Raw genomic sequence first — 18038 nt, 5'->3', positions numbered from 1 at the left:
AACGAAGTCGAGGAACAGGCGAGGCAAAAACCAGCAAAAATCCAAACAGGGAAAAACAGGCGGGAAACGAGACAGGCAGAAACACTGAAACAATCTGGCAAACAACACAGAGACAAGCAGGGTAGATATAGGGCTGGGCTGATTAGGTGATGGGATGCAGGTGTGCAGGCAGGCAGGTGGAGACAATCAGGTGGGCGTAGACAAGGCGGAGAGCGGGGCAGGGCTAGAACACAAGGAAAACAAAAGCACATGGACAGGGAAAAACAAAAACACAACAGCTAGGGGGCGGGAGCCCTGACAATTACTTTAACACGTATAAAAGGGCATGTCCAATTCCACATATCATGGTCAGGGCTTCTGGTGGTACTGCAGAGAAATTAGCCATTAAAAAATATGGCATTTGTGGATAGCTATTATAGATCCTGATCATAATCTGCCCAAACCTGAGTGGAGTCCAAAATGCAAGTACACATCAAAAATAGGGCATGGTTGAAAGGGTTAAGTACACATTTCACATCCCTAGCTGCATGTGAAATAGCCCTTGCATGTATTGTGCAAGAAATAGTAAATCATTATTTTAGTGAATGGGATAAGAAAGTTTTCTTCCTTTTTTTAATAATAATGCAAAATTCGAAGAATGGTAAACATGATTTGTTTCTGCAGGTCCTCTTGTTGGCCGTCAAATCTTCAGATTCAGTGAGGAAGGGCTCGTAAATGCACGGTTTGACTACAGCTACAACAACTTCAGGGTGACCAGCATGCAAGCCATGATAAACGAAACCCCACTCCCCATTGACCTCTACCGCTACGTGGACGTCTCCGGGCGCGTAGAGCAGTTCGGAAAATTCAGCGTCATAAACTACGACCTCAACCAGGTCATCACAACCCACGTCATGAAGCACACCAAGATCTTCAACGCCAACGGACAAGTGATCGAGGTCCAGTACGAGATCCTGAAGTCGATCGCTTATTGGATGACGGTGCAGTATGATAGCATGGGCCGCATCACAATCTGTGACATCAGAATCGGCGTGGATAACAACATCACTCGGTACTCGTATGAGTACGACGCCGACAGCCAGCTGCAAAGCGTGTCGGTGAACGACCGGCCCCAGTGGCGCTACAGCTACGACCTGAACGGAAACATCAACCTACTGAGCCATGGCAACAGTGCCCGTCTGACCCCGCTCCGTTACGATTTGCGGGATCGCATCACCAGACTGGGGGAAATACAATACAAAATGGATGACGACGGCTTCCTTCGCCTTCGGGGCAATGTTGTTTTCGAGTACAATTCCAACGGCCTCCTGACAAAAGCTTACAACAAAGTGTCGGAACGGAGCGCGCACTACCGCTACGATGGTTTGGGTAGGCGGGTGGCCAGCCGGACAGATGCCGGTCAGCACCTCCAGTTCTTTTATGCAGACCTCAGCAAGCCGACCAGAGTAACACACATGTATAACCACTCCAGCTCTGAAATCACCTCCCTCTATTATGATCTGCAGGGCCACCTCATAGCCATGGAGCTCAGCAGCGGTGAGGAGTACTACGTCGCTTGTGATAATTCCGGCACCCCGCTTGCCATTTTCAGCAGCCGTGGGCAAATTGTGAAAGAAATGCTGTACACCCCTTATGGAGACATTTACCAGGACTCCAATCCCTCCTTCCAGCTGATCATTGGTTTCCACGGTGGTCTCTATGACCCTTTGACAAAGCTAGTTCATTTGGGGCGGCGGGACTATGACGTGGTGGCTGGCCGTTGGACCACCCCAAATTATGACTTGTGGGCAGAGCTCAGCACCAGCCCAAAGCCATTCAACCTGTATTCCTTTAAAAACAATTATCCACTTGGAGATCTACAGGATGTCTCTCAGTTCACTACAGGTGAAGCATGAATTCAAAAATGCATACTTTGTTATTAATAGGGCATGTCACATTCTGAAGTTTATATCAGGTCTTATATTTAAGCATATTTAAAATACAGCAGTGTTTCACCCTTGCCTAAGTCATGTATTCAGTAACCATAATTTATACTTTTTACTTTAATTACTTAGAAAGTAAAATTATTAAATATTATTAAATATTAAATAATTAAATAATACCATAATTAAATAATATAATGTTTAATTATAATACTTATAAGTATTATAATTGTAATAATTGTTATAATTCATACTTGTAATACTTATTTATAGTTTTGTTTTGTTCAATTTCATTTGAAATCATTGTATTCATTTTGGTATTTAAATATAGACTGCACTGGTTTATACCTGAGAGGTATGACAACAAACATTTATTTCTTCTGAACTGTTCTGCTGTATGCATCCTTTGCCAGTAACAGGTAGATAGAAGCCTTTCAGTAATTACACTGACTAATTCTGAGATGCCTTCAGTATGACCCTATGAGGTTTTTGTTTAACTCTCATGATCACAACAGGAAGCACAGCATAATGTTCTTGAGAAAACTGAAAGCGTTCACTGTGGCTAACTTCAGGCCGCAAGCTACCCTCAAGCTGCCTTCAAACACCTGTAGCTCATTTTTCAAAGGAAATAACTGATTAAAACTGATTTAAAAATAATCCTTAAAAAGACAGTATCTTTTATGGTACATACGTTCTTATGTATGGGTCATTCCATGCCAACTCACCTAGGACCTCCCAGCTCACCAAAAAATAGCTATTTTCAAAAAATTATTAAATGATGAAGGAGTAACATAACATCTTTAAATTTTTATATATCTGCAATGAATATTAACACTTTCCCATAAAAAAAGTTTCAAGGAAATTAAAATAATCCTTCCTGGGAAAATATACAGTCAAAATATCTTAAAAAGTGGGTTTTTCAGCTCCAAAGCTATATTTAGCAAGATCTGTGACACTCAATTTTTTATGCAGGAACAAATAACTTCTAGATGTGATAGAACTGTGTTAATACTACACAGAATCAAAATTTGGTTGTAAGAAAGTGAAAACTAGTGGAGATATTCATTTTTGAATATTGAACATTTTTCGTTCAGGTGAAAAATTACTTATTTTTATTAATTTGATTACTGTAAAACATTCAGCATAACTATTTACATGAATACATGTTGCAAATCATCCATAGGGTTTCTTGGATGTTCAGTACAAATTTCAAACCAGTGAAAAATAAGCAATTGGTGAGGCTTATAATACACATACAAAGAATCGCAAAAATGATGAAATTTAGCTCCAAGGGCTAAACTTTCAAACTTTTCAAAAATTCATAACTAAAAAGTATTTGGAGTAGAGCTATAGGATGTTGCAAGGTCTTATGAATTTAATAGAAGTTTTTACATTATTTTTTTTTTCGAGAAAATCCATGAGATGAACTCGGGAAAAGTTATGAATTCTGGGTGAGTTGGCATGGAATGACCCATATGTTAGAAATTTCCCTAGTACGTATATGTGATATTGTTATTTTAATGCATTCACTCTCGGTCTGTCTATTATTGTTGTTATTATGGTAATTGTTACAATTATTTGTAATTGTAAATTTTAGTATTTGCTAGGTAAATATTTTTCAGGTATGACAGCCTTTGGTTTCAGGTCATTGTGCTTTTTTCTAATCACATGTTTTGGTTATGCTTGTTTTACTTACTTTTGCTGTTGACTGATGATATGATAATGCAAAATGATACTTATTAATGAGAAGCTAAGTAATTGCCAGTACAAAACAGGTTTGTAACTCCTGAAGAAATGTACCCATCTATGCTGATGAAAGACAAGTACCGATAGATTTCAACCCCCCTCATGGTTCTCTGTTTCCAGACATTGGGAGCTGGTTGCAGCTGTTTGGCTTTCAGCTCCACAACGTCGTACCTGGTTTTCCCAAGCCAGACATACAGAGCATGGAGCAAACCTACGAACTGATGAAGACCCAAACCAAGACACAGGACTGGGATCCCAGCAAGGTGAGTGAGGTCACTGCCACTGTAACACCAAGTTTTCTGCCGCACAGGCACTCATAGGGTGTATCCCGTAACAGGTGGCCCTGGGGATTCAGTGCGAGCTGCAGAAACATTTGAGGAACTTCATCTCTCTGGACCGCCTGCCCATGACCCAGGTCAGCAGCACACTGGGAGGCTGCCAGGACCAGAGACCCCGCTTCTCTGCCATGTCGTCTGTCTTTGGCAAGGGGGTCAAGTTCGCCCTCATGGACGACGTCGTCACTGCCGAGATCATCGGCGTGGCCAGCGAGGACAGCCGGCGCATCGCCGCCGTCCTGAACCATGCCGTGCACCTGGCTGGCCTGCACTTCACCGTGGACGGCCGGGACACCCACTACTTCGTTAAGTCGGGCCCCCTGGAGGAGGACCTGACGGCGATGGGCAGCGTGGGCGGCGGGCGCGTCCTGGAGAACGGTGTCAACGTGACCGTGTCCCAGATGACCTCGGTGGTGGGCGGGAGGACTAGGCGCTTTGCCGACATCCAGCTGCAGCACGGGGCTCTGTGCTTCAATGTCCGCTACGGTGCCACGGCCGACGAGGAGCGGGAGCACGTGCTGGAGATGGCCCGGCAGAGGGCGGTGGAGCTGGCCTGGGCGCGGGAGCAGAAGAGGCTGCAGGAGGGTGAGGAGGGCGTCAGGGCATGGACAGAGGGCGAGAAACAGCAGCTGCTGGCCACGGGCCGGGTGCCGGGCTACGACGGCTACTTCGTCCTGTCCGTCGAACAGTACCTGGAACTCTCTGATAGTGCCAACAACATTCACTTCATGAGACAGAGCGAGATAGGAAGGAGGTAACAGTGGCGACATGCCTCACCGCCTCTCCTTCACCAAAGACTGCCTGTTTTTACACTTTCACCTATTTGTTGTACTGTTTTTTCTAGGATGATGACAAACATGACAAAAAAAAGACAAACTGGAGGAATCAATTCCAACTGCCTTTAAATGTGACAAATGATGGTATTTTTTTCTGATTGGAGTTTCTTTCTAACAGTGATAAAAGTTTCTTTTTTTTCCTTTTTTTGTCTTATGATAATTGGTTCTATTGAGAGTACTGCTAGCTTTTAATTTTGGAGTGGCTAGGTTTTTCTATAATGGGACAGATTTTTTTTTTCTCCAGAGCAACTTGGGAGTGTTACAATACCCCCTTTGCATGAGTTGTACATGTTGAAACAAGAATGATAATTTGGAGGCTAACATTATGTACTTCACCTTTTTAAACGTGTATATCAATATAGAAGGTGTCATATAAAATTACATTTGATTTATTCAGCAATAGATTAAACAATATATTTAATCTGTTGGTAAACATTTGGTGCAGGACCTTTGTCAGTCACTCTGTTTGATTCTACTGCTCTTACAAGGCCCTCTAGAATCATCTTAAATCTGATTTTTTTTCTGATTCCAATGTGTTTTCAAGTTATGATGGTAACAATAAATTAGAGTGTATACTTTTAGTCACAAAATATTGTAAATAGCAAGTGCTTTAAGAAGAATAAGTGCTAAAACTGATGTGTTGTCACCCATTATTAAGTGTCAATATTGTGAATAGATGCGGTTGTGTGAAACAGCGCTATTGAAAAAATATTAATGCTGAAAATCTGTATAGTTTACTTTTCTACAAATTAGAGCACAGATTAAAGTTACTATCTGTGCATTTTTGGACTATGATGGGCAATCTGGGTGAAGTGTGTGCCTTTTTGTTCTCAGACAAATATATCTGAAGTGTGAAATACAAGAAATTTACCAAGTCTTGCTCCATGCCACAAAACACCCTGATTATTATTATTCAAATATACAGCATCTGACCTTATTCAGGGAAATACTCAGACAGTGTAGATACAAGAGTAGAATACAGTATATCTCAAAATGTAATTTAAATTCATATTACAAACTGTGAGTGTAATGTGAATCATTTCATTTAAAAAATGAAGTAACTATATCCTAAACCCAATGATGGAATCCTAACAAGCTACCTGTCAGTTTACAGAAAAGCATAGGTTCACTAATAGTCTCAGTCCAGGTTCAGAGTAGATCCACTCTTAGTGACTCCAGGTGAAGTCATAAGAGTCATCAGAAGGCAACAGGTGTCAAAGGACTCATGCCATATCAGTTGTGAGAGGCTTGTGAAACTACAGAGGGGGCACAGATGGAAACAAAATGAGTATAAGATTAGAATGAACGGGCTCTGAAATTTGAATGAGCAGGCTCTGAGACTGGAGTCAGCAGACTGTGAGATTAGAATGAGCAGGCTCTGACATAAAAATGAGCAAGCTGTGGAGTAAAAGAGAATTGGTGAATAGAATAGGCAGGCACTGAGATTTGAATGAGCAGACTTTGAGACAAGTTTGAGCAGACTGAGATGAAAATGGGCAGACAGGAATTAGTAGACAGTGAGATTAGAGTGGGACGTTGTGAGTTGCAATGAGCAAACTCTGAAAACGCTGAAAATGAGCAGGCACTGAAATGAGGAGCTTGCTCTAGGGTGTGGAGTGTAGAGGGACAGACAACAGTCAAAGGTTGTTATGCATAGGGTTGTTCTGTCAGAAGATATAAGAGCATGTCAATTGAATGGGTTGTGTGAAGGAAGGCACTGTTAGCCTGAGTCATATAGGCTTGAACCTGCAGTCAGTGGAGGGAAATGAATAAGGGAGTGTGATGGAGTAAGAGGACTAGTGAAGGACTAGTGAAGCATATGGGTCAAACAGTGTTGCCTAAATGGCCTACTCGGAAAGAATTACAGTATCCTAGATGGTAGAACAGCACGACCTGGAACAATAGCTGAGTTACGGGCAGATTTTTCCGAGCATAAAAATTTGAGAGGTACATGTCTAACCACTACAGTGTTCTTGGAATTGGTGAATATATTTTGAAATGTTATTCTGAGAGCCCAACCATTCAACTTCAAATTCTTAATTCTACTATGATCCTATTAATAGGAACAGGAAACCCCTTTTATTGTTTAATTCTGTTATAAACATCCCATCTTGTAACCTCTTTCAAAATAACAAAAGCAGCAGTTCTATATAGTCTGCACATGGGGTTATTGGAATCACATGAGTATTGCAGATTGACACTTGATACAAACACATCTGCATTTTCATTGGTCCCAGCTCTGAGACCAGGCATATGGATTTGCAGAGACAGAATGAATACCATGTTGTTTTCAAAGCATTTTTCAGTTGCACCTCTATGCTTTTACATTGCTTTATAGACATCCAGGTTTCTTTGACTTTGTTTTATAGTTCAGAGCAAAAACATCCATGCATATATTCTGCCCTAATCTTCCTATTTTTAACAGCTCAGATATGCTGTCACGTGCAATTACAAGGAATGGAAGCCCCTGCATCATAAGACAGAGACAAATTAATCTCTGTGTGAGGAACTGTAAGTTAATGTGGTGAAGCACACAAACAGTAGTTTGTTTTCTGGGCAAGAGTTTCATATTTTAATGTCTAAGAACACAAAGAAAGCTTCAATGGGAAGAATAGAAAGTTATTTGGAGACCAGGGGCATATGTTCTTGGGTTTATGAAGGACTTGTTCTCAACTGCAGCTATGAGCTAAGTCCCATGTACTGGCATCGTACCTCTTCTTAACTTTGGGCTCACACCACTGTATATCTACTGTTGCTTTACTGTTAAATGTTTCAAGTTTCATGAGGAGCTTTGTGTGGCATTCTCAATCAGGAGGTCCCACAGCCCAGGAAGGTGGATGGATACGGTAAACTCTAACAGAGTAAAGCCTATGCTAAATGTATACAGTTGTTTGCACTCTGCGATGTTCCCTCCCCATTCCCATTCTAAGAGATCCAGAGCCTCCACTCTGAGCTAACATTGAAGGGTTGGACTTGTGTCACAGCTCTGACACATACTACTTACCCAGATGAACAGGTTCACCAAGGTTCTTGCTTGTCATCAGAGTTGATGGATATATTATTTATAATCGTGTTCTTTCAAAGTATAATCAGTTGTTTACCTTTTGAACACACTTAAGTGACACATGCAGCACTGTGCAAAACATGCTTTACCAAAAGTGTGTGTGTGTGTGTCTGTGAGTGTGTGTGTCTGTGAATGGGTGAGAGAGAGAGAATAGTAAGTGTTCTATAGCCCTTATTTGGTCAAAGTGAAATCAATCAACTCTGATACTGTTTGCACAATTAAATACAGTTCATTTCAGTATTAGTGTTTTTGGCAACTCTGTTGTTGCACAGGTTTTAGCTATCTGTTCTCATGTGTCACAGAGCTGAAATAAAATTGCATAATTTTTTCTAGGTTACAGAGTACAGTATTTTATTGGGGTTTGTTTTAATTGTGTATTATGTCAGTGGATATATACAGTAATATATATTAAATGGAAATATATTGAAAATGGAAAAAATCCCTCTCAGAACTAAATGCCCCTAGTACTCATTTTAATTCCCTTATAAATGTTTAGACTGATACTGTCTCCTAGTATCAACAAGACTTAGAGTATTGCAAGTGTGGTTGCTAGGAGACAAGGCTCTCTTCCTGTGGCGGGGATTGTGGGTGATGTGCATACTGATAGAATGAATGCATTGAAATCGCTTGACTGCATTTCCTACTCTGGGCTTCAGGCCAGAGGCATGTGTTTTCTACAAGTGCTTCACAGCAACTCGCTGTAAATAGTGACAAGAAAAGTTCATATATTGAGTGTGGAAAGTTCATATTTCAGAAAAAAAAGTACTTTGAAATTTTGATTTTTAATAAATAAATGTGCAAACTCAGCTTGCTTGTTTCGATTTGTGTTTTTCTTGTTGTCCTCTCGCTTTTCCAGAACTTCAGAATAGGAATACTGTCTGGTATGTTTTTAAATGTGATGAACCATAATTTATTATCAATAATTGAGTTGTAAAGTCCTCCAATGAAAAACGCTCTTGGGTTTATAATCAATCAGTGTTGGCTGAAATAGAGGATGATACAAATATATGACATGGATATAGCCAACAATGCTCTATATAGTTATATGAAATCAGTCTACATGAAATTATTGTCAGTTCACGTGATAAAATACCTGCAAGGTTGCATTTCCTTTTCACGGTACCATTCCCTCAACAGTATATCTGTCATTCCAAAAAAGTATTAACCATGTGAGTGGGGGTGAGCGAGTGTATACATAGGGTGTGCAGGCTTCTGTGTGAATACATTTATTATCCACAAAATCCTTCTGCTCAGTCCACCCTCTTTTGTCATCTTCAAATACTTACCTGTGGTAGTACCTGTGAAACTCTTCTCTACTACTCTTTTTCACCTGGTTTGCCATGAGAACATTGTTTCATCTGAAAAAATAGAATGTTCAGGTGGTACAGCTGTCTTCTAGAAGTAGTCACAATTTGATTAATGTATTTCCTTTTTATTCTTAGAAGAGGAAGCCACAGTTCTAAGACATTCTTCATGGAAAGTAACAATTGCATGTTATTGCTGTAGAGGGTAATGTCAGTCCACACGTCCATATGACTACATTTTAGATGCTTAACTCATTCGTAAGTATAAAATATAAGTACAAAATAAGTATAGGAAATAAGTATAAAAAAGAACCAAATAAGGTATTTTTTAATTTAATCTTAACACTATGTATGTGTATAAGTCAAGTAGAGAAATGACATTGGTTCAACATCATGCTGTACAAAAGTGAATAAGAACATCTCTTTTCTTTGAAGCTGAATGCTGCTGTCTCCTTTCAGTGTTGGATATAGCTGAAGGACTATGATACAAAGCCAAGTTCTGTATGTACCTACATGTATTTAGTCTGAAATAATTTGAAATATACATATTTCTCCTGCAAATTTAAAAAAAAAAAAAAAACATGAGATTGAAGAAATTTAAAAGAAATGAAATTATATAATACATTGTTGATAAACATCCATAGTCCACATTTCATGATTTCTGACAGAAATAGGTGTGGAAACATTTAAAGGTGTTGCTTTAATATAAATATTCCTATCTTTATATGAGGGTTACCCTTAAGTCTCACGGAACAATATTCAATCGCAGTTGTAACTGACATTATAACCCCCACAAAAATAAATATGCTAGGTAAAATACACTAGGAAATTTGTATATTCAAATCAGGATTGTGAGTTTTTATCTGCATAGACAGGGTAGAGAAGAGGAATAACAATGCCCTGGTCTGGTTTCTGAAATGCAGCGATCAAGTTCTTGACATGCCGAAAAAGGCGTTTCTGGACCCCGGGAGCTGTCTGAAGCACAAATACACACCTATTTAGAGACTTGAGCCTTTAGTCATTTCCACATCAAACAAACCATGCACAAACACAGGCTTTTATGTATGCATACAAGCAGGTGATTTAAGACCATGGTCCTCTTTCAGTTGCACTTCATTTTTTTCTTTTTTTAAATTTTTGAGTTTCTGATTATTTAATGACGTAAACCTGGACTTTCCAGCCTCAGTCCCCGTGGTTTGCATTTGCTGGAATTTATTCAAAAGAAGGTAGATCGGACTTACTACCATTCACCTTTGACCTGAATGTCCTCACTTTAGCATTTAGGTCTGCAGGTTCCACTTTAGTCAATTGATCAATCGATCTGCCATTGCATCGATCGATTACTATTCATGTGCAGTGAATAAACTGTTAAGTAAATCTCTTGCTTGAATCATGGACATTGCCCGTTTCTGCCATCACATGATGTAAAACGACTCCAGCTTTCTGCTCTCACCTCTGTGGCCCAGGACCCTCCGTCACACTGGTGTATTCTGTAAGTGTACACCACACCTTGGCACCTGTCAATGCAAAAAAGCTCAAACACATTAAAAAATGTTGGGTCATAGTAGGTCTGTTATGGGTGGTGTAAGAGGTAGTGTGAGCAGTGAGACAGACTTCACATATGTGTATGTAGTGAGAAAGAAAAAAAGAACCCATGCCAACTGTGAAATATGGTGAGTTTTTTTTTTTTGGCCAAACCTGTCTCCCTCTGCAAAGAAGCTGAAACTTGCAGTATGACAGTAATACAAAGTATTCATCCAAATTTACAATTAAATGGTTCACTGATGTAGGGGATATGGATACATATTTTCAACCAAAATCAAGTTTGGTACAATCCTTTACTCTCAGCGTCTTCAAAATGTATGATGTATGGCCTTGGCAAAATAGTGAGGAGGGGATAGTACTCTGCATGAATCCTCACCCTTTCAGGCCATAAAACTACACAACACAATTTTTAAAGGGGCTTCTTTGCACTGGTCTTGATTTAAGCTAAGCACAAACATCTTGGTGCAGCCATGCATGTGTGACATGTAACATCTCTGAGACATCTGCCACTTCAAAGGAGATGTCCAACAGTGGTCACCCAGAGGTTACTGGGGGGTTCTCAGGTCTTTGTCATGCAATGTCTAAATGGGCTCCCACTGTCAAATCAGATCACATGGCAATTGAAGGCACAGTTTTTTTTTTGTTTTGTTTTTTTTTTTTTTTTACCAGTGACCAAACCATGTACCCATGTGTAGTATAAACTTTAAAGTGGCCCTGTATAAGTATAGCAAGAACAATGTCCTTGTTTGTTCTCTCTTAGCCCCTCTCTCCCCCTGCTCTGTTAGGGGACCCGGGGGTGGGTGCTTCCCCCCAGAAAACCGATACACCAAAGTTTTTTAACTCAGCTAGCTTGGGAAGGGGAAGACTACTTGACACAACTGGCTCTGAAAGCAAGTCCCTCGACAATAAACAGTGCACCCTTAGAGATCTAAATGACCCAACATGAACTTGGAGGCTGTCAGCAAAGACAGCTGTCATTGAATGCAAAGATGACCGTGTTTCTTTATCATTCCCCCACATCAATGACATTTCTACCTGGCAAGGACACCAGAAGACCTAGCTGAGGGTAATACGTAGCGCTTTTCCTGATTTTGAGTGCAACTCGGTATGAAGTTCGTGGCTGACAGTGAAGTTCTTATAGATGCAAAGACAACTGGATCTCTTCAACATCCCCCACAGTGACAACATGTGACTAGCAAGAAAGCCAGACACAGAGGCCTCCAGTGATGTCCCTGGACGCTACATTTGTTTCTCCTGATTTGCGCACCATGTTGTCCAAGATAGAAACCTACTCTCTGACGACAGTCGGGCAACGGCTGTCCCCAGCACGTCTCTCTGTCTCCTGTGACAAGCCCAGAAGCCTCTGGTCAAAAACAGATTGCATGCCCACAACAAATAAGCTGGCATCCCCTAAGATCTAATAAATTGGCCCTCCTGAGTAATTTGATGAGTATTGTTGTTTATTACTGGCATTGTGAGCAGCTTAGCTGATTTTATTTTGTGCAAGAGGTGTCTATAGACATCTATGATTCATACAACACTTATTTTTTCCTGTTACAACTACATTATGAGACATTAATTGGAGTAACTTACAAATAGTTAAACTTGTCAAAAAAAGGTAACCTGTCTGGTTAGACCCACATCTAATTAATCTTTTGTTAAACTGTGGTTATCACTTAATGATCTTGTGTAGTTTTACTCACAGCTGTTGAATGTCCAGTCTGAATGTATTCATTCATTCTTGTTCATCATTGTCTGTTTAGCTATTGTCATTCATTTTGTTTCGTGTTTGCTGATCTCAATAATGCATTTTCATGCTATATTATTGTCACTGCTAATAACCACTATGATTCTGCTATAAAAGACCTTTTAAAAGCAAAAAAAAAAAAAAAAATCATGACAGCATATGCTGGACAATGAAAGTCTGCTTGAGGATAGAGTGTGAGTGATCATAAGCCAAAACTCACTGACAGGAATACACAAACAGTTGTCAAAAACCACAAAACAACAGCATCAAAAATCATAGCAGAACTAAATATATTAAATTCTGTAACCCAGTCTCAGCAAAAAAAAAGAAAGTATGCTGTGAGCTTCACAATGCTGATATTTATGGTAGGTCCACTATTCAGAAACCACTTGTAAGCAAGACCAACATGCAACAACGCCTGGTGCGATGAGCACAAAATCTAGACTAAAGTGGAAGAAAGTAACATGGTTGGGTTTATGTTTAGAGCCTTCAACTCCTTCTGAGATAGGCAAACAAAGCCTACAACACTGCCTGTTCCTAGCCGTTAAAGTCATAATAACTTCAGTCATAATAACTTCCCCATACACATTGCTAAACAAATTCAAGAGTGGTTTCAGCAATACCAGGAACGCCTCCACGGCCTCCCCAGTCATCAGATCTAAGAAAGATCCAATCATCAGATTTATGGGAAGTTCAGGAATGCAGACCGTGGAGCAGATTTCTGCTTCCATCTATCAAAGAATTGGATGCTTTCCTTCCTAAAGCCCGGTCCAATATCCCACTAGAAACAATTCAAACCTTGTATAAAAGCATTCCAAAATGGTTTGAAGCCATTTTGTAGGCCAAATGTTAATGAATGTTTATATATTGTTTGATATTAACATTATTTTGTCTACCCCCATATCTTATACTTATCTGGAACAGTAAAGCGTATTCGCATATGTTGTATATGTTGTCATGATGTTGAATTGTCAATGTTTCATCATCAACACTATGTTTCTGACACTTGCAGTATGACAGTGTTGTTTCTTTTTATTTTCTATTCACAGAAGATCAAATTTCCTCTAGTCATTGCCTCACAGCAGAATCAACCCTAAACAATCCAAGCATGGACATTGTGTGAATATATTTATATCTACAAGTTTTTAATTTTTTTTTCCTCTCTTTGTTATGCAAAGATGAGTGGCAGAAATAATAAGCAATTATTAAAACCTGGCATAGTTAATTACATACAGAGCACAGCATGCATTCCTGATTCAAAAATAGCAAGCCATTGCTTGCAACAGAGTCACTAAAGCTGATGCTGTTTCTTGTCACATGGAAAAATACCTTTGTCTATGGAAAATTGTTCCTGATTCATTTCTTATTTCTCTCTTAAAGCAAGTATATGCAAAAAATAATTGCCCATAAAATAGTGTGACTGCTGTTCTGCTTAAGATATGCATATGTCAATTAATTGTAGACATTCTTACTCTAAAATACAGAATGACATACAGCACTTTAAATTGTCACTTTAAATACAGCATTTAAAGTGACAATAGCCAGATACTCACAGGACACAAAGGCAGTAAACACCAGACACCGTCTCACTGTTCCGTATTAAAAAGCTGCCGTCCTTTCCATTAGCGCTGAGGAGCTGCTCCGCTGCCTCTTTGCTGATGGCCCCGTGATAGACAGGCAAAGAGTCCATTGTGTCTCTATGTGCTGCGACTGCAGCCTGACATGAGAGGAAAAACTGTTAAGTACCCGCCTTGGCACAGGAAGTTAGACTGCCGTTACAGGAAGTAACGTCACAAAAAATAAAAAAAACTGCAAAAAGACACAAAGCCCAACTCTGCTTTCATCTCACATTTTTAGTCAGCTAGTTCTACAAAAGCAAAAGAAATGAAGTGAGAGAGCCGTGTTCAGTTGTAGTGCACTGATAAGTAAGCTATGATTATGAAATGACAATCACTCACCCCCAGCTCAATAATAATAATAATAATAATAATAATAATAATAATATTAATAATAATAATAATACTTGCTTAGATATGCTATTGTGTCTTATGGGGATAGTGTAGCATAATGGTCAGGAGCAGGGCTCGTAACCAAAAGGTTGCTGGTTTGATTCCCTGCTGGGGCAGTGCTGCTATTCCCTTGGGCAAGGTACCTAACCCAGAATTGTTTCAGTAAATATCCAGCTTTATAAATGAATAACATGTAAAACTTGTAACCTAGTAAGTTGCTCTAGATAACAGCATCTGCTAAATGACAATAAGGTAATATAATGTACTGTAATGTTTGCATAGGCTATTTTACATCAAAGGAGAAGAAAAACAGATGGGAACTATATTTTTACTCTCTATTTATGTGCCCTGTTTTGAATACTTAGAAACAAGTTCTCTAAACGAAAATGATGAAACCACATTGCCCATACAGTAAACATCCTCTGCATGGTTTTCAGCTTCACTGACCCATCTGTTCAGTGATCTGTGGGGCTCAGTGGTTAACATGCGGAGCTCAGTGGCACTAGCTGAGTTTGCCTCACCTCACCACTTCTAAGCATGTGCAGAATCTGTTGTGGTGAGTTGTTAAAATACAAAACAATTCCAAAATAAGGTCACATAAAGGGCGAGGACATAAAAACTCTAAGTTTTAATCAGTGGGATGCCAAATTTTTGACATACAAGAACCGGAGCAGACAGAATAATCTGCGCCTTGTTGGCCTGAGAAAAATTACGCAGTGGGCTATATAAAGAGATAACTGTCGGTAGGGTTTCCTTCGCGTGGCGGTCGAGAGTTTGATATCGAGAGAGCTCATTGCGTATACACCTGGGAGCATGGATGGAAGAGTCAGAATGTGTGTGTTCATTTTCAGGCTCCCTAGTCACATGGACAGGAAGGCCATTCTGAACACTTTTAGAAAGACAGGCCCTGTCTGTTCCACTTCCAGGTCTGTCTTGAGATTTTTCCCTAGTTCTCTCCCACTACAGCCAAGAGGAGAAGTGAAGGCTCCCGAAGGAAGTCTGGTATCCCAAACTGTCTGTTGTGTCCTGCTGTCCTTAAACTTGCTTATGAAGTAAGTTTCCTCCTGTTTCAATCTCCAGAGGAGGCCCAAGATTTCCTTGGCCCCACAATGGAGGGAGGGAAACAGACAGTTTTTTTTTCCCCTTTGTTACTAGGGATTTAACTTTATGGGAGCTACTTATTCTGATTCATAAGTTTGTTGGAATTGCCACAGTGGGGAGGTTGTTGCTGGGTAAGATTGGTTTCAAATTTTATGTTTTTCATTCAGAAGATGGTCAGTCTTTTCCTACTCACTACTACAACTCTCTGCATTAGATTTATTACAGACTTTACTTTCGTTGGCCAGTTTTTAACAATGCGTACTAGGGATGCACCGATTTATTCCAATTCCGATTTCCACCGATTCAGCCAACTAACTAACGTTAGCTAACTAAAATTAAGTTGCTAGCTATCTAGCAAATGGTACTTAAGATCAGAAGTCAATACCTTGGCTTGCAGTACGAATGTTAAAATTAACTATTTGTTCATAAGAGACATGATGAAGCTGTATTGGTTTGATAGCTAGCAAAGCGCGTGAAAGCCACATTAGCTAGCTTGCTAGCTACTTGCACATTCAGCTGAAAAGTACAAATACCACCTTACAAAGACAAATCTAGCTAGCTAGCTAGCTACAATACAAACAAAACAAATGTAACTAGCTAGTTACTATCACATTCTGCTGACAAATACAAATATCACCTTGCAAACACATAGCTAGCTAGCTACAATAAAAACAATGTAGAAAGCTAGATAGCTTGCTAGCTAATTTGGCTTTCATGCACTTTGCTCGGCTGTCATATTACTAAGAACTAGCTAGCTATCAAACTAATAAAATCTCATATATTAAAGGTTGTTTCATAAATTTGTATGATTGAATTTGTGCTCATTCAAAGATAGTGTGATGAAGGGCTGAAAGACTTGGTATCTGATACTTGGTATCAGTATTGGCCCAGAATTTCACAATCGGTGCATCCCTAATGCATACAGTTCTTGACACTTATGGCTTACATTTCTATATTGAGCTGAATGGAAATGGCCTTCACAGCTCTTGTAAGTGTACTACCTCTGTAGACATGCTACAAAGGAAGAAGACTGAAAAAGCTCTTATTCAACAATCACATTTAAAAGTGAAAGATGTCCCAAGATTAAACAACAGGTTTCATTATGTGGCGGAATCTTCGTCTGGAGGAAACAAAATGAAGGGGTTTGTGATCTTGTGAGTGCGAATGAGCCTACAGTTATCCAGGTTTGTAAATGGGGGCAATGATACAGGGAGGATAGCATACTCGAAAACTGTTATTTGTAATAGGAAAATCATTTTTATCTCAACATATGCCCCAACAGTACCTGACTCACAATTTTTTTCTCCTCTATCACATCTTCTCCCGGAGCTAGAAAATTTTGAAATAGTGCTTGGTGCAGACATTAATGCAGTTTTGAACCACACTCTTGATAGATCTAGGTCTCAGGAATCACATTCCCAGGCCTTAGCAACAGTGGCTCTAAAGCAGTGCATTTCCTTCATTTCTTTGGTTGACACTTAACCCCTCTGCTGAAGAGTATACATTTCAGCCAGGCATGAGTTGTACTCTAAAATTGATTTTCTTTTTGTATCCCAAACCTTTATTTCCAAAACCTATGCAGCAGAGATAGTGTCAGTGTCGTTGTCTGACTATCATGCTAATATCTCTAAATTTGCCTTAACCGATAAACCCAAATGTGCTCTTCACTGACGTTCCAGTTCTAGTTTATTGAACAGCACAGACTTTTGCTCTTATTTCAAACCACATTTAAAGTAATTAACTCCTTACTAAGACATCATGCTGAGTTTCTCATACGCAGGGCAAGACAGAACTATTATTCACCTTTTAGTGCTCAGACTTCATAGAAATGAACATTTTGCTGGCATCCCAGCAGTTGGACCTTCACGTGGGATACTTCTGACAGAGCCAATACAAACAAATACATCATTTTGCTCATTCTATACTATCTTTTCTTCAGATCCTTGAACTACTTGTCACTCATCCTCTGTTGCTGCTAAATTAGCTGAACATATCACCTCTGCTCAAGTACATGATAAAGCTCTTTCGGATATGATCTCCTGGTATGGATCCAGTTGAATTTTATTTAACTTTCTGGTGTATGATCGGCCCACATTTGCTTGCAATGATTAACTATGCTGTTTATAAAGGGTCTTTTGATAGAAACAATAATACAGCTATTATATCCTGGCTGTTGATGAAAGATAAAGATTCTACATTATTCACTAACTACCGGCCTTTGTCGCTTATAAGAACATAAGAACATATTATGACGAGAACAGGCCATTCGGCCCAACTAAGCTCGCCATTACAATTAAAGAGTATCCAAAACTGCGTCAAGACTGCTTCAACTATGTTGACCTGGCAAACTATTCCATGTATTGATAACTCTTGCATTGATAACTCTTGTGTAAAATAATACTTCCTTATATCAGTGTGGAACTTACTCT

General features: G+C 39.6%; 2 protein-coding genes across 2 annotated transcripts in view; one reads left to right on the top strand and one right to left on the bottom strand.

Moving 5' to 3' along the window:
* tenm1 (teneurin transmembrane protein 1) overlaps positions 1–4815 on the top strand; it is a 214038-nt gene extending 209223 nt beyond the window's left edge. Inside the window, exons 30-32 of the mRNA XM_036523629.1 lie at positions 664–1884; positions 3789–3931; positions 4006–4815. Coding sequence (XP_036379522.1) covers positions 664–1884; positions 3789–3931; positions 4006–4761 — 2120 coding nt within the window. The 3' untranslated portion in view covers positions 4762–4815. The remainder of the gene's footprint in view (positions 1–663; positions 1885–3788; positions 3932–4005) is intronic.
* A 5128-nt stretch (positions 4816–9943) lies between these two features.
* On the bottom strand, positions 9944–14189 carry LOC118775607 (SH2 domain-containing protein 1A-like). The gene is made up of 3 exons (XM_036525602.1): positions 14053–14189; positions 10661–10724; positions 9944–10182 (listed from the first exon to the last, which is right to left on the bottom strand). Exons 1-3 carry the CDS (start codon positions 14187–14189, stop codon positions 10051–10053), a joined length of 333 nt encoding a protein of 110 aa, XP_036381495.1. The 3' UTR covers positions 9944–10050.
* Positions 14190–18038: the final 3849 nt, after the last annotated feature.

This window comes from Megalops cyprinoides, chromosome 3 (assembly GCF_013368585.1).
Source record: "Megalops cyprinoides isolate fMegCyp1 chromosome 3, fMegCyp1.pri, whole genome shotgun sequence".
Lineage (NCBI taxonomy): Eukaryota > Metazoa > Chordata > Actinopteri > Elopiformes > Megalopidae > Megalops > Megalops cyprinoides.
This window is presented reverse-complemented; position numbering and strand designations above follow the sequence as displayed.

Coding starts and splice junctions, on each gene's coding strand:
- LOC118775607 (XM_036525602.1), bottom strand. CDS start 14,189: ATGGACTCTTTGCCTGTCTATCACGGGGCCATCAGCAAAGAGGCAGCG. Junction 10,725..14,052: donor GTTTACTGCCTTTGTGTCCT/GTGAGTATCTGG, acceptor TTGCATTGACAG/GTGCCAAGGTGTGGTGTACA. Junction 10,183..10,660: donor GAGGGTCCTGGGCCACAGAG/GTGAGAGCAGAA, acceptor TTTGTGCTTCAG/ACAGCTCCCGGGGTCCAGAA.